Below are 18,011 nucleotides of genomic sequence, written 5' to 3'. Positions count from 1 at the left end.
CCTTATTGAGATAATGTACAATTTAGGGTAACAATTACCTTTCAAAGATGAAACGGTTTCTGCACTTTTATAGAATCATAGCTGGAAGAGACCTTGAAGATCATTGAGTCCAGCCTTTGTCCCAGCCCTATCAACCTACTAAACTATGTCCCCCGTAAATATTAGTTATTGATTGTCTAAAAAATAACTTACTAAATTATCAGCATTAAAAGTGAAGGTGTTCTAGAAAGCATTTCTATAAATGTGATATACCTCTGTCCACAAAAATCACTAAAAGATTTTAATTGACATTGAGAATTCATCTGATACTGTGGAGTTATGTTTCCATGGTAGAAAATGGTGAGTTGCCGTATCTGGGCAAGCTTAAGTCTTTCAATATCAAGGACTTGAAGCACATAATGGATGCGAGACTTGCTGGAGATCAGTGAAGGCCCTGGCAGCTGTCTTCCACTGATGCGTGTATTGTCACAGTATACCAGATCCATTTTCCTCTGTCCAGTGTGTATAAGGTGAAGGAAAGGAGGAGTTGGAGGCAGTAACAAACTGTACCTGAAAGCACTAGTGCCTGAGCTTCAGTTCCTTGCTTGCCAGAGAAATCACATGTATCCTTATTACTTAGCTTAAGTTAGTTTAAAAGCTGATAGATATTCCTGGCAATACAGTACTACCGTGGAAAAAATATATTATCTTGTCACTGAGATAGTAACAATCTCAAGAAGAATTAAGTTGTGAGAAAAAAAATTGATAAAATGCTAGGAAATACCAAAGTTAATGTTGTGCAAGCACTGTTTATCTTTCTTATTGGGTAGACATACAGTGCAATCTTAATGAAATTCTATTGGTATTTCTTCCACAGGGCTCTTTGCTTTACATGCGATGGGCATGCATCTCTTGTATCTAATCAGTAATTTGTTTTCTCTGTACTGTTCAGTACAGTCTTGTCTTTTATTATACAGTAGCCACACAGCTAAATTCCTCATCTGCTTTAGTATGTCTTTATGCCTTGTAGATTCTGAGAAGTCTGTGAATAGTAACTAATTTACACTCCCTCACACACAGTTCTGAGTGGTATGAATGTGTTGTTTTACAGATAGAAGATGGTACTGCAAATGAAAGCAAAAAAATAATACATGAGTTTTGGATGTCCAATTAAAGAACTGTTGGTTGTTTGCTGGGGTTTTTTTTTCTCATGTTTCACATTGCAAAGCATTTGTATGTTCAATTCATTTTTGTTTTAGTTGATCTAAAACTGTTTTGCTTGTTCCCAAATCAGATCTCAGGTTTTTAAAAACTCAGAAGAAAACAAATACACTTGGTACCAAAAAGAATTTTGCTTAAATAAGTTATATAAGACCCATGGGCCAGCATAAGCATTATTTTCCTTTTCTTTCATTGAGTCTCCCTAGTTCATTCATTACCCAATCTCTTCAGCAAATGAACAAGATTTCTGCAAGCAATAGTCTCTTGACACTAGTTCATTCTCAGAGCAGCAGATCTGTCCTGTATTTCCTCATTGAATAAGCCTGATGCCATCTGACATTTTCTTAAAACAAGATAAACTACTTAGGTGTTATTCCTGATAGATTTATCTAATCCTGGATGTAAAGGCAATGATTAAGATTCAATAAATTTCTCCAGCAATTGATTTTAATATTACTCTTCTTATAATTACAAAGTCTTCCTAGTATCTAATCTGAATTTCTTTTTTGCAGCAATTTAACTCAATTATTTCTTGTAACATTCTCCATGGTATTGTTTTCAAGTATCTCCAAGATGCCTTTTTTCCATTTGATAGCTGTCATGTGAATCCTTTTCTCTCAAGCCTAAACACGCTTACTGCTTGAGCCTCTTTCTCAGTGATTTTTTTTTGTAGGCCTCTGATCACTCCTGTTGCTTTCTTTTAGGACTTTTTCCAATTAATTCCTGTCTCATTTGAAACCTTATTACAAAGCTGAACAGCATGCTCTATTTTAAGTGCTGCTAGAACTGTGTGGAATTATTTTAAATGCTTTGTAGGTTGCAGTCCTGTTTGTATATCTTGGTACAGTAATGCTTTTAAACACCATTCAGTTGTTCACAGTGATCACTAGATTTTTGATTTTCCTTTGGAATGAATGTCTAGTCAGTTGTTCCGCTGCTTGTATTTCAACTGTAGTTATTATTGTCTCCTTAAGAGTAGAATATAGCAGTTATCTGTATCGAATTACATTATATTTTTTAGCCTGTTTCAATATCATGAGTATTTTTATTATGTTCTTATCTTCTAAAGTTATTCCAACTTCTTCCATGTTTGATAGGATATCTTTTATTTCATCTTCCAAGCCATTAATGAAAAGACAGAATCGTTCTAGGCTTGTGACTTACCCTTGTAAAAGTCCACTTAGTGCAGCATTCTATTTTAATGGTGAGCCATTGATTGCTGCTCTTTGAGGATCGCTTTCAACTAGTTTTGTACTAATCTTGCAATACGAGCACACAAATAGAATGAATTAATAAGCTGCAACGTAAAGGAGTATCACAAGCGGAGTATCACAAGCAGTGGTAAAATCAAGGTACTTGCAATCTAATATATCTCTGTTTTCTGGAAGTTATTCCATGGAATGAAACTAGATTTGTTACAATTTGTCTGATAAAATGCTGTACCTTTGCATATGTAGCTCCTTTTTTCCTCTAGGTGTTTAGAAATCAAGCTTTAAAACGTTTTTTCCCCTATAATTTCTGAGGTTATCTTTTCCTTCCTTATTTATTTTCTTCATGTTTCATTGATTTCCAGTCTAATAGTACATTTTCTGTCCCTCACAATTTCTTGACGGCTCTAAGTTTGTTCAGAGGGTTGTAGTGTTGCAGGATGTAGATGGCAAATTCATCTAATCTGAAAAATTGTAGGCTATATAAATATTATCTAAATACTGTTTTTTGCTCGAGATAGAGATTTCACCTCTCCGTATGTGACACTCGTGCTGACCTATTACTTCTTCCTGTAGAGGTTTCCTGTGTATTTGAAGTCATCAGAAAGTTTTCCCAAGTCACAGGTTTTATCAGTGTCCTCCTTGTATATTAATGATATGCACACTTCACCCTTGAAAAAATAGATCAGTTTGTCACAGGAGACTGATCTGTTTTTTTTCTGAAAGTAACCATCTATATATGTAAATATATGATCTTTACCTGGAACTTGGTTTACAAATACAAAGGAAATTGGGATTGTTTGGAACTTAATATAATAAATAATGTGTAGTCTGCCCTTGTATTCATGCCTATTAAGTGAACACAAGAATAATAGGGGTTTTTTGTTGCACTTTGATTTTTTCATTATTTTGCCATGGAAAAGTAGGTGTGGTTTTTCCATTTTGAGGCACATCTAGGCTCTTCATGTGTACAATACACAGAGATCCATTTGGCTGCCTTTGACAGGTAGCTACTTTGGAATGGAAGGTGGCAGAGCTTAATGAAATATATTACTGTCATTTAATCTTTCTAACTCTTTAACAGTAGTTCTAAGAGCAGGGCTTATGTATATCAAGATAATATACGCCATAGTAGATATTCCAGAAATGTAACTGTTCTCATCTTCACAGTAATAATGGTAAAGCTGCGTGAGTCATGTCTAAAGTTGACACATTCTTTGATGTTCTTCCCACAGGTTTTAATTGCATGTCTTGAGTTCACCAAAGAGCTGCTTTGGGCAAATGTTGAAGAATGTTGAGTCCATTTAATACTGAACAGGTTTTCAAACAGGCAGAATATGGATAAACAAGTTTCATTTTTCTATGGGACGCTTGACAGTACAGAAATGAGGAAGTTTTCACCCTGAACTGTATTGCCAAGAGACCCTGACATATGGTACACATTCCTTCTCTATATTGAAATGATTATTTTTTTTTAAGCAATGTGCAAGACATTGCTCTTAAGTCAGAGATACCTATTCTTCTGTCTTGAAACAATTTATGTGAAAATTCAAACAGTTGAAGCATCCTTTGAATCACACATACAAATGGCACATGGTGAAACTCTGGCGTAGAAAACTGATACACTAAGAGGAAAGGGGAGTCAAGATCAGAAGATAAAAAGCTAGATAGATTCAGCAGTATTTTTTTCACACATGTAAGGGATTGTGATGAGAGCAGCAGAAGCAGTTAATAGTTTATAAAACTAATATAAATAAGGAATGTTGTGAAATCTACCAGATGGGTTTCTAGGAATGTTCATTATAAGTTTTATCTATATAGAAGTCATATAAAGCCAAATAAATTGGAATTATTTATTATTGCTATACATAACATAGTAGTTCATGTATTTTTGTGCTCTTTAAATTATTCAGGTATTTTCCCCACAAAACAAATTATTTCATCACTGTTCCCAACGCTGTGTCTCCTTGCTATCACTGCTTGTCATTGTACCCTCATATTTTGTATGCCACAAATTTATTTTTTATGGAGTTTTTCAGGTTTGTTGCATTCTCTTCTACCAGTTTGAGAGTAAAGCTGAAGGAAGTCTAACCCAGCTTTATTTAGCTGTGCTGCTCTTGTAATGTGCATTGTTTATTTGGGGAACAAGGACAAGGTGTTTGAACCAGAGTTATGTTCCTGGTGTCATTAGTTGCAGACAAGAAAGTTGCAGAACAGCCTATTGATTCATCTCTGACGTACGCAAGCACTGTGATTTTACTTTGTTTTTGGAGACAAGGATCTCTCTGTGCTGCCTGCCTGTCCATAAAATGAGTTCAGTGAGTGCAAAATTCTGCATACCTGTGAATGGGAGCAATGATTTGGAAATGTTACATGCTGACCTTGCGCTCACTAACTCAAGTATCGGTGCCTGTGATAGATGTTGGGCATAAAGGTTTTCTTAACATTTAAAAGGGCAATATTATTTGCAAATAGGACTGAGCAGACAACTTTAAAGAAAAAAACATAAAGGACTAAATGCCCAAGTGTTGGCTAGAGCAGCTAAATGTAAAACAAGCCTGAAATGTGTTTGTGTCCTGTTTTAAATGGTGGCCTTATTAAGTTCAGTCTGCACCAGCAGCAATCAAAGCCTAAAGCACAGGTATTTGTAAGTTTGATTCTGTAAGGTACTGAGATTAAACCATAAAAATCCTCAGATCTTAAAAAAAGGGAAGATACTTTTTCAACAGAAACAACAAATTTGGTCTGATCTGTTCTACTAACTCTGAAGATTGTTTCAAGTAATAAAATATGGATTGGGTCATGCACTGCCTGGAAAGAAATCTGATGGGCATCTCCTTTAGAGCTAGGATAATTGTGCAGGGATACAAAAGCTATTCACTTGTTTCGTAGTCAACATAGCCAGAGCTGTTTGCTTTGCTTCAATTTTTCTAGTCCACTCTAGTGCTATTTGTATAGCTTTCAATTGGAGCAGATCTATTATTTTGTTAGAATTCAAAGATTCTTTTAGCCTCATTGTCCTTTAATCATGCCTTTTTTGGCAAAAAGTAGCACATTCAGAACTGGACTATATTGTTGATTTTATGTAAAAATGCAAAATCTGAGGCATTCTTTTTTTTCTAATGTTGTCTTTTGATATTGGCAGTGGTGCAAAAAGCTATTATTTCAATACAGTCATTCAGTTCAGCTTCTGCTAGGTAAAGAACTGCATGACAGTGTCACAGGCTTAGGAGACCAAGTGCATGAAACTCTGAATTCACAGCACTTAAATCTGCAGACTAGTGGAAACCTCAACTGCAGTCTTTCAGGAGGCTCCTTTATTCTTACGCAGCTATAGAGCTCCCACCCCATACTCGTTTTCAGGAGTGAGAAACTTCAACTTTAGGATTTGCCAGAACTCCTGGTAATTGTATAATAGAATTGCATTTAAGCTCAAGTTAGGTACCCAGACAGGAGTCAGAGAATATAAGACACAAATTCTGGTGAGATTGTTCTGCTGAAGTGTTGTGATGCATAGAAAACACTTTATATTTTTATTTTCTACTTGACATGATTTTCTGACTCATGTGCTTTTAAATTATAAGGCCCTTACCTGCCTGATAAGATATCTTCCATCCTTTGTTCAAGAATGGAGTGTTCTCCATAACCATCTTCCTCCTTTCCTTTTCTGAAAAAGCTCTTCATAGGTACTGAACTTTTTTATCACTTTGTTTTGTTTTTTGGTTTTCCCGATTTTACACTGGCAAAATGTTGTGCAAAAAGATCTATATGTCATGAACTTTTTGAATAAAAGTTTAGCTTTTCAGTCAGAATGACAATGTTTACAATGAGGTTATGAATGTAGTCTTTAAATGTTTTAATATTTTTAAAACAATAATTCCATTTCGTGGTTAGATTTAGTTTATTTTTGTGTGGTTTGTGAATTGGAGCTCTAAGTATAAAGATCAGAACTACACAATTTAGTCTGTTTCTATATTGTAAAATGCTGTCGCTGTGCAAACTGCCTCAGGCAAAGCTTTCCATTTTATTTGGTATTGATTTTTACTAGGATGGTATCTTAAATGTAGAAATTAAGTCATAAATTCTGTAATAACTCACTGTTAATTGTTTCCTATTAATAGTGAATATTGTTTTCCTTTTGTTTGTTTGCACATATACAAATAAACTGAATGCATTCTACTTTCATTCAGTATGCATATTCAAGTCAGTGTAACACCACGAGTGCATTCATGCTTTAATTAACCTTGAAACTGTAGCCACATTAGGGAACAAAAACTTCGTACCTTTATCTAATATAAATCATGGAATAAACATAGTATATACTGAAGAAAGTATTTTTTTTTCTAGCACCTGTGTCCACAAAGATGTAAACAATTCATGAAAGATTCCTTCAAAATACTTAGAGCTATATTCTTTATTCTAAAATATGATTATATTAATGATAGTCATTCTCTCTTCTTACAGTGCAAATTAGACTATCAAGCCTGTGTCTCAGGAAAACAAATTTCAGTGAAATGCGAAGGACGTTGCCCTTGCCCTTCTGACAAATCCACAAACACAGGCAGAAATGATAGGAGAGGTGAGTGATGGTCATTTGTATGATACTTTTAACATCTCATTTCTAGAAGGAAATAACGTTTTCCTCACAGAAGAATGCAGTGATCACAAAGACTGATTAACTGATTATTCATGAATAAAACCAGCTTTATTTTATTCAAGGTTGTTTTCTTAGTCATGGGTTTTGAAATTGTGCCTACTGTAAAACACTGCTGCATTTTTCAAAAGCAGCTATGGTAATATGAGTTATTGTTTTTCTTTTTTACTTTCTAATATTCCTTGAGACGCTTATGACTTAAGACAAAGAAAAATTTATTCTTTGCTCCTTCGTGTTTTCAGTTGAATTTTAAAGAAAATGAAGTATGATATTAAAAAGGCAAACTTCAAAATACTTGTTACTCCTCATAGGAGCAAGGAGTTACACTTAAACTATGGAACTATTAGTAAAGGCTGTCATATAAGAGCAAGTTCTTTGTTTGAAAGTATTTGACGGGAATAAATCATCTTCCTTTTGGACCACGTGTGAGATTAGGCTGCTAGAAAATGCTGTTGCTTTGCACTACTTTTTAGTCATTGGTAAAACTGGAGGAAAAAAAAAAATTGTGGCTAAGCATGTATGTATTTCAGCGACCTACAGGTGACTTTGGAAGGATGTCGTTAAAATATCATACAATCTTTGGTTCTCCTGAATAGAGAGCCATCATAGCCTGAGGCTTTAGACCTGAATTTGCCAAGAAGAGCATGAGTGGAGGTCTGCCTTTTTTTATTTCTTTAGATTGATCTCTGTTAGATGTATTTTGTTCTTATGGTATAGTCATGCTTTTGATAAGCTAAAATCTTTATGCACAAATATCCCATATCGTCATTGGAAATACACCTAAGTTAGTTCTCGAAGATTTTTTTTTTTTCATGTAGCAACCTTATAAAGATTAAAGAAACTGGCAATACGTTGCTGGATTATATTAACATTGATATTTGATTATGGTTTGATGCACTATTCCAAAGTTATTGTGCAAAAGAACCTTACTGTTTCCACGATGAGCTGTAGCTGCTGCCAAAACTATTTTTTCCCTATTTGAAAAAATGAATTAATGTTCTGTAAACAATGAGTAGGGATGACCACTGCAAACATTGAGTTGTGTGCAGGCATACAACTAAAAAACCTTGCTGAAACACTCCTTTAGATCACTTTGCTGGTCTTCAACAATATAATTGATTGTATAATTAAATATTAACTGAATACGTGTAATTGATTATTCTCTGCAGAACAATACAGCCTTGAGGGTTTTTTTAAAGCATTAATTTACAGTTTCATGTAGTAGCTGTAAATACATACATAAATCCGTTACCTGGTCACATTACTAGCCTGCATGAAAACACTGAAAGACCCAGCCTTCTATGCCTAATACGTCCCCTTTTGTAACATTGTGTAGTGTGGTCACCGTTTTCACTAGCAACAATTTCTGCATCTCCAGCATAGATATGGGTTTATTTGCTTAACAGTAGACATGAAGTGAAGATAATGCTCTGAGAAGCATCTCTCTGTAAGTAGTAGGCCTACCATTGTCCAATGTTAGTTTTTTTAATATGGTGTCAATGCCCTTAGTTTCTGTCAAAGTGGAATTAGCATTTTCTCTTCTGGAAGCTGTTTCACCTGATGCAGTTATTTTTGATTTTGTATGTGTTCTTCCAAGCACATTCCATTTTTGGTATTCATGTACTTAAACACTGAAAAGAATCTATAGACAAATTTTATTGGGTTCAACAGAATGGAATGGGTTTTAATTAGGAATGAACTCTTTTTGAAGATTTATACTGCCAAGGAATCAAGATTACTTGTGCTTAGTTATGTAAAAGAGAATGAAAGAAATCCTATATGAGTATGCGAATTAACACTAATCCTGTCCTGACAGATTGTCAGGGCAAGCAAAATACAGGGCTTTTCTGGCTGCTACATCTTACTGCAGCATCTAAATTTGAATATCATTTCTTTACAAGACCAAAAGCCAGGAGACATGAGAAATATGGAAGTGAGCTGAGTATCATTACTGAAATTTCAGCCATTATTGTAACAGAATGTAAAGTTTCTTATAACTTCTGTTATAAAAACTTTCATTGTAGTAATACAATTGTTTTATTTAAATGGAACTCCATTAAGTGTTCTAAGCTGTATACACACGTCAGTTGCTTAGAAATTTGACAAAGCCAAAGAGGCAAAGTAAGATTAGTGCTTCAGTTTCAGGCATAACTTAAGCAAAGATTTCTTAAAATACATCCTCTATCTGAGACAATTTTTCATTTTTTCAGATTGACAAATTCTACTGAATTTTGGTGTATCTAGGAACCAAAGTATGTCTATGAAGTTAATCAAATCCAGCTTTCTGATTAATGCATGAGACACATGTAGGCATTGTGGATTTTGTTAAAGCTGACTCATTTTGATGATACATTCAGTGACATTGAACCCAACTGATGTGCGGGGCTGTTAGCTTGAATCCAAAAGAACTTGATCTACAACTAGTTGTTAACAAAACAAAAATATCTTTCTTTGTCATATTTTTGTTTTGATTTTAGTTTAGAGAAAGCAACGGGTATCATATAAACTACAGCACCTGCTTCAGTAAACGTTAAAGAGAGAGAGAAAACAAAAATAGACTTAGTGTACTGCCATAAAAGAAAGTCTGAACAGCACTTGAGTCAATGTTAGAGGGAAGGAACACACAAAGTTAGAAAGAAATGAAGATGGGCAGCGTGGAAGAGAGGGATGGCTTAGGGAATTGCCTAGAAGCAGACTGAGAAAGAAATGTAAACCAAAATGGACGGGAGGCACCACCACTAGTGATAGAACTGTGAAAAATGAGGAAGCATTCGTAGGACCCTATCTTATGTTCCAGGCATAGTCGCTGCCTCATGTCCTATTTTCGCCCTTAATCTCCTTTCCAAGTATGTGCCAGGATTTGGGGCATCCAGGACATACTGGCTTGCACATTCATGAATGCAGGGTTTTTACTGAGCTGGAATCTGCAGGTCTTTACTTTCCTAAGCTATTCTGAGTCTTTTTTCCAGTGGTTATGTGAAACCAGAAACTAGGAAGGCTTCTGTGTACTGCACATTTTGCAAAACTGGGGAGACTTCCGTCCCCTTGGCAGTGTCTGGGCACCATTTTTTTGCTCCAAATAGTAGATATGATCCTTTTGCTCTGAGACGTACCGAGCCTTGTCCCTTGCCTGTCATAGAAGACAATGTTTTTGCTCGTCCTGCTCTTCAGTGTGATCGATAAGAACAAATATTTATAGTGACTAGTGTAGGCTTTTCGACAGCATCACTGGGATGAGATGTGACCAGTCAGTGGGGTAAATGCAGAAGTTGCGCTTATTTTTAAGGATGTACAAAATCCTATTAACCTTTAACACTTGCTTCTGGATACTTCATCTGCTTTACCTTCTGGCAATTCAGATCACACATCCTCCCACCCATTCACAACTGCCCAGAAAACGAGCACCAGATCAGTCTCTTTTGGGTATGAAGCATGCTTAGCTTCCATATACAATAATTAATAAGAACTTGCCGTGCAGCTTCATGCTGTTATCTGTCAGGTGTTCCTGGCCATGGTCCCTGGGAGTCCCCCTGCCTTCATCTCAGTGCACCTCGCTGATCTCCAGGGTCTCTCTTCACTTCCAGGATCTTCCCACCAGCCAGGATCTTAATTGTCTTCTTTCAGGGACTAGTTCTTTCTGGGAAGCCATTTTCCTTTCAGGACCCATCCTTTCAATCCTTACATCCCCACCACCTCTGCCCCATTTTCCTGATCTAAATGGTCTCTGTGTAGTCACAATATGTGATCGGCCCCCTAATTGTTACTTCTGTCTCACTTCTCATTATTTAATGGAGGATTTGTGAAATGCCACTTCTGTTTTATCAAATTTTATACCAGTCCATATGAATTTAATGTAACAAGTAGCAACTTTATGCTTCAAGATTCAAAAGTTCAAATTTTAGACATTCACAGACACACACGGATTGACCTGCTACTTGTTAGTGTTCATATTTAAACTATTTGTTTCACATACTGCAATAGCAAATTTATTTGAAGTTTTGCTACACTTACTTAGTAACATACAATTCACCAACCTACTTTCAGTAGGTTGGTGAATACTCATTCAGTAATTGAAAGTGTATTACAAAGTATTTCTTCCAGAAAAATTAGATGACTTAGTAACAGAAAAGTAAAGGTGAAGGAGATAAGGCCTTTCTGTTGGAATGTTTTCTTGTCTCATTAGCAGATTTTCCTTTCACTCAGTATGGTTAGTTTCCTTGAAATGTGGGATTTGAAACCAAAATAGCTTTATTGAGTGCTCTTCTGTCATTTGACACTTTTTGCTAATTTTAGCATTCTTTTTTTCAGCTGTATCTTTTCCTAGTCAACATTTAAATAACAGTGAATTTCATTTTAGTTTAATTTCCAGTTTTCTAGTCCAGTACTGATTCATGTTTGATTTTTATTGAATTGATTTGAAACCTATGAATAGACACTCAAATGGACAAATTGAGTGCAAACGTTCCTCAAAATTTTAAAATCTTATTGAAAGAGTAAAGTCATGGGAGCTTTCTTTCAAGTTCATAACTGATTGCAAGTCTTTGGTACAGGAATTTTACTATCCTGTTAGAAAAAAGAAATTATTCTTTAATCTTAGTTGTTCATAATGAGTGGAAAACAGCAAGAACAAAAATCTTCAGTGAACTGTACTCACAACTGAACTTTCTGCTTCACAGTGGTTTTATTTTGGAGGTTACTGTATTGAAACTACTTTTCTCAGGTGCATGAGCTCCTTTGATAGTAATGAACATCATTAATGACAGCTGCAATTGCTTAACAAACCTAGTGATACCTTGGTGTGATCCCAGAAGCATTATCTTACTTTTTAGTTTATTTTTTTTGCTTTTTGAATTTTAAATTTTTAACAAAATGTATCTCTCAATAGCATTTTACTCACATTCCCAAACAACTGCTTACAAATGGTTTACTGAGCATGACATATTGACTTGAAACCTGTTACATTTTATATTTTTTGGAGTATATATTGAAATAGTCCTCATTCAGGAGATAGCAGGTGATGCTTCAATCCTTGCATTATACGTGATGTATTTCAAAAGTTGTGATGAAAACCTTGAATGAATAAATATACGTGTAGTGATATGTTTTTAATAAAAAACTTCTAGACGAATTATGGGAAGTTCCATTTTTCTTCTCTCTCCTTCAACATGAATGAAAAAGACAGGTAGAATTAAAAAAAAGCTACTGTAAAAGATACACAAAATTCTATATTTTGGGGATAGTTAAATTTTTTTCAGTGACTTTAGCTGTTCTAATTATAATGAAATTACTCTGAAAGCACATCTGACCCACTGTCCGACACTGCGAAAGAGAGTCTTGTATCATATTAATCCCTCCTACTAACTGTAGACTTCTGTTAATTTCCACAAAGGTTTTAATAAGTACCTTAGCATATAAAGGTGGAAAAGTAATTGTGAGTACCCTTTAGAATCTACTAGAGACAAAATTTTATACCAGTAAGCTTAGCTGAAAGCTTACTAGGCATGAACGCTTGAGTATATGCTTCACCAAATAAAGTCAGAATTTGATATTTTGATGTGCGTGGCTCAAGCTATAGTTAGAAGGACGATAAGAAAAGGAGGGAAAATTAATATATTAGATAATTATCAGACATTTCTCCCTTTCTAATTTTTTTGCATTAAATTGATTAAACTCATTTGTTTGATAGGTTTCATGTTTAGACCTGGCAAGTATTAAAATTTTATTTGCTTTAGTATGCAAATCCCATGTGCTTCTTGGTTTGTATCTTGCAAGGTCTAGAAGGCCAGGTTTATTAAGGGGTTTTGTTAATTCAGAAGTGCATGACAACAGTAAAATCCTCAGAGTTGTTAATAACCAAAAAATATTAACTCAAGATATTACAAGAAATAAGATGGACAAATGACAGTTATTTTGTACTGGCATTTAATTTTAAACGTATAAGTCAAGACCCATGTCTGTTCTTCCTACATAAAGACATAAGACAATCTATGGGATATATGCATCTTAGAAATAAAGATATAAAATTTTAACTGTTTGCTTCTTATTTATACTTTAATGCGGTATATATGAGGCTTATATGTATTTTTTACATTTTCTAGCTGACTGAAAGAACACTTCTGACTTCTATTGGTTACTGATTGCGGAGTCATGGCAAGACTGTCATGAGCCAGGATTTGAATTAGTCTGTAACCTCGTCCTATATGAAGTTTGCCTTATTTACAGTCTTAATATTTCCTTGGATTTCTTTATTAACATTGTACTTATATTACTTGTTGAGCTACATTAGATTGGTAAGTATTTTTTAGGGAAGTAGAGATTAGCACACTAAGGAGTTTTATACTCCACCTTCCAGAAAATAAAAAGAGAGATCTTGGAGCACAGCCTTCTCTGTGATCAACTGTAGCATTTAACATCTCTCAAAAGCTGCAGAATGGTGCAGAGGAAGGCACATGTCAGTCTCTGAAATAAAATTGTTTCACATCCATTCGAAACTGAGGTAGAGATTATTCACTCTGCCTTAAACAATATCATACTGCATCATTGCAGACAGTTTTTTCTCTTTCTCCTTTACTTGTTGTGTAGGTTACATGGAGGCTTATCAACTAAATAATAAAAAAATTGTTTGAGATATTAGTAATAGTTAAAACTTTCAGGACACAGGATGGTGGTGTTCTGGTGTTGTGTTTTTTTCTTGCCTGGACCAAATGCCTGGGGTACATCTGTCGTCATTTCTGCATTTATGGTAGGCTTCTCACTAAACATGTTTCGAACATCAAGGCACCAACTGAGTGTATGCCTGACAACTGTAACTGTGGTCAAAGACCTTCCAGAGGTAACTAAGAAAAGCATCCATTGTCTGTTGGCTTGGTTTTGCTCCACACGCATACATACATTGGGAAAGTTTATCTTTAAATCTGAAAAGCTTGTTAAGAGTGCCTATGTGCTATGTCCCTGTTGAGCTACACTAACGCTGTGATTTGTCCTGTGATATGCCCAGAATCCTGGTCTCCCAAACAGTGTATTTCAAAGATTTGGCTGATGGTGTGCTACAGCATCCGCTTGGATTATGTCGTTGAATATCTGCTTCATGGAAACAAGGTTAGGATTCCGCCCCGACATAGAGTCAAGATGCAACTGGGACATACAGTCATACCCAAAAGCTCAGAACCAGTTGAAGGTTCTGATGTTCTAATAGAAAAAAAATATAATTGTGGATAAAACATTAAATACCTATTTCTATTAGCTACTGAAACAGAAGAGTTTGCTCTCAATTTTCGAGTTAATTTCTAGTAAATCCTGTGTTAAGAGCTCACTTGGTATTTTCACTAAAATAACAGTTAGACTTTATATTTATGAAAAAGAAAGATGCTTCCCTTTGTCTGATCAACTAAGGAGGACTATGTAAGTAACATAGGAAGCTGCTATGAATGTCATACTCTTTGAGTCTAAGCTTTTGGCAGAAGGAAGTGAAAAGGCAACATCGCATGCTGAAAGGATTTTCATTTAGCATGTGAAAATACTTCAGTCACAAATCAGATCTACTCACTCGACTGCATCCTATTTTATACTGAATACTGCCAAATTATTAATTGCTATGGAGAAATGAGGGTAAGTAACAGTAGGATTAAAGACACTGGATTCTATTTCATTCTGTGTGCATCAGTGCTTGAAAAGCAAATATAGGGACTCTGTTTAAACAAATAGCAAAACAACACTCTCCCAAATCCTCTTATTTTATTTACATGGCAGCATCTTCTCAATACGTGACCTCAGCCACTCTTCATATAGTACAGGTATAGATGCCAAAAAAAAGAGCTTTTGTTTTGTTTGTTTTCAAACAGAACACTGACTGGATTCCAGGCTTCACAAATAAGGAGATTTAGGACCAAAAATAACATTTGTGTTAACTCCTTAAATCTCTACTTTGTACTATTACCTTTCAAGGACAGATAGTACAGATTTGTAATTCCCTTTTTCTCTTCTGAAAGATTAACTACAGGACATCAATAGAATAAAATCTGTATCTGAACAACATGTACTAGACCAATTAGGCCTGATATTATCAGTGATCAGTTGTGAGGTAGCCAGGAGAAGCCATTTATATGAGACAATGAACATAAAAATGAAGAAGTTCATGCTGTGTGATCAAGGATAAAATTTAACCTTCAAACCTCAGATAAGACAAAAAACCTTAGATAAGACAAGGCTCTCACCTTTACTTCTGGCATCAATGTGAATCTTGCCATTGATTTAAGTGTTAAATAGGCTCTAACACTGTGACTCAGTTTCCTTTTTAGAGGAAGAGACATTATCTGCAGGTAAGCTATCTTATTCTACTAATGTTTCTGGACTCCTCCAATGTTTCTGAAACCTTTTTGTGGTTTTAAAGATGCTACAAAACGAAAATATATTCTTGTGTATCCATTTTAGTTATTTAGTGGGTATCAATCTAGCAGTAAATGTCCATTTTGATTTTATTGTTCTTCATCCTGTAATTCATAGTATTCACTTTTCAATCTCAAAGCTCTTCATCTTAGACCTATATTTGTACAGGCATGCAAGCTCAAATATTGGTTTTCATTTTATTTAATACATTGTATACATTTACAGTAACATTGAACTCTAAGTACATATTATACATAAGTAAAAGCTTTTTGAGGGTAAAGTGAAAATTGATGCATTGTAGATTTTTGTGCTTTGAAATTCAGTCAGGCTAATTCATTAAGAATGGTTTCTTTCTCTCTCTTATGTAAGGCAAATTATAGACATTTGATTTTTAATAGGAAGTACTATTGCTGAATCAGATTTCTGTAATATCTTTACATTTTGTAAATGTTAGGACTTTTTCTACAGTAGCAGACTAGTATCAACTGTAATCATCTGTAAATGATTTCCATATCTGATACAACTGAAGGGGAATTTGCTAGCACAAAACCAGAAACTTAATGGAGCCAGTTCTATTGTTTATTCCTTCAGTGTTAAGATAATACTCTGCATTGATCTTTTTAGATTCTCAAAAAGAATGTCTTTTTTTTTTTTTGCTTGAATGACACTGAGGCAAGTAAAATTGTCAGCAATATCTTCTTTCATTAATCAAATTTCATGTTAAGACTTTTTAAATAAGACACTTCTCCGTCATAATTAGTAGTAATTTAATGCAGTGTGATTAGTAGCAATCCAATGTGATGTAGAATGTGTTTGAAATGAAAAGGTGTATATGACCTACATGCCCACATGTAGAGTCACCTTGTCGTCTAGCCTGGGGCTTAACCAGAGCTTCCTTCACCTGGAACCCAGGAAAGGGTTGGACATGAGGGATGTTGGTCTGGTCCATGTGTGATGTGGGAAAACACACCTGAACTCAGCAGATGGGAAGCCTTGAAGATCCCACAGTTTAGGCAGATGACTGAAACTAAATGGTGAAATGTGTGAGAAATACAGGGGATCTGTGGCTATGTTCAAAGGACTGGGGAGATGGAGATGTAGCTGTATAACCTATTGTTAGGCTGTAGACATCATTTCTGCTTCAAATTACATGAGTTTCTCCTGTAATTTCAAACTTCTGTTTTATGGAACAGGCTGTTTCAATTTGGGTTAAACATCTGTATATTTAAAAAAGATAGCTAGAATTGGTTAGTCATTAATAGGTGGTCTTTTTGCTAATTTTTTTTACTGTTGCTATCCATTCTTAGAGGAGTTTAAATATTTGAGACTAAGGGATAGAACTATTTGTCTCTCAGAAAAGAAGCGATATCAGAAATGCAAGTAGATCAATGAGGCAGAGACATTCTGGTAAGAAGTGTACAGTGAATTGGAATCAGAGTGTTCCTGATAGTGTTAAAAAGCAAAAAAAAAAGTAACATGTTTGAACATTGATTTCGATTTTTTAAATTTTCTGCAATCAAGTTACAATTGCAGAAAAAATAGAAATTCCATTGCCCTTGACCATTAGAAAGAAGAAGTGAAAGATTAAGAGGAGACTGTCCATTCCTTAATTAGTATGATTTATATAAAAATGGCTAGAATGCATCTCATAACACTGCAGAACACATTCAAAAATGCTGTGAAAATAAATGTTGTTGCTAGGATTAAGTGAAATTCTTAGAGGGGATTGTTAGCTAAGTGCTTGTTGTCAGTATTACAAAGAGCTATAACACTGGAGGGAAAGCTGGAATATTCCATACTAATCACTGGAAACAGCTCTTTGCTCACAGTTCCAAGTATCTTTTCAACAGCAGTCTTCTCCAGCGCCTCTTCCTCTTTGCTTTTCCTTTGGGCTGCTTTGTTGTTTCCAAGTCCTTCCAAGACTTATGGCTGCTTTTTGCATTCTTGGATACTCAAAAGTACACAGCTTTGTCAAATCCAAGTGCATCGCGTCCTTGAATTTACATTAAAATGGAGAATTCCTTGGGTCTCAAGTCTGATGAAGGCAGTTCTAGCTTACTGTGACAGGCTGCACTTTCAGAAGTTGCTTCTCATCTTTCTTCTGCTACCAGCAAATGAGCATTTAACTGGCAGATCTGACTATGTGTTAAAAGTATTAGAATAATATAGCTTTTAATAACTAAGTGTCTAAAATAATGTAACTTCCACTTCTTTGTTTTCTATGTGAGTATTTTTATCACAGGACACCAGGGGCATGTGTGTCCTCTGCCATTTGGATCTTTGAAAACAGGTACATGTGTTTGAGGACACGAGCACAGCTGGGATTCCTCAGTGGCCTTGCATAGGGAGGAATTTCAGACTGAGTTTCCCAAACTTTGTTTCAAGCAAAATGAGCTGGTTCACTACAATCAGAATGTGAGAGTGAGCTTAGAGACTTGAGATGGATGCTTAAGATTTAGGATTCATTTCCCTTTTCTGTGGGACTATTCAGACGCCCAGAGCTATTTAGGCACTGGTTAGTTTTAGGTGAAGACTCAATATATACGAGATGAGTGATTAGTCAT

The 18,011-nt window shown here is 35.2% G+C and overlaps 1 protein-coding gene across 1 annotated transcript in view; it reads left to right on the top strand.

Annotated features, from left to right (window-relative positions):
- Positions 1–6,987, top strand: part of LOC104273321 (testican-3-like) — a gene marked incomplete at both ends in the record, with an annotated part of 50,409 nt that extends 43,422 nt beyond the window's left edge. The window contains one exon of the mRNA XM_009868627.1: positions 6,873–6,987. Within this exon, the coding sequence (XP_009866929.1) occupies positions 6,873–6,987 (115 nt within the window). The remainder of the gene's footprint in view (positions 1–6,872) is intronic.
- Positions 6,988–18,011: the final 11,024 nt, after the last annotated feature.

Source organism: Apaloderma vittatum, unplaced genomic scaffold, assembly GCF_000703405.1.
Source record: "Apaloderma vittatum isolate BGI_N311 unplaced genomic scaffold, ASM70340v1 scaffold2264, whole genome shotgun sequence".
NCBI classification, from domain to species: Eukaryota; Metazoa; Chordata; class Aves; order Trogoniformes; family Trogonidae; genus Apaloderma; species Apaloderma vittatum.
This window is presented reverse-complemented; position numbering and strand designations above follow the sequence as displayed.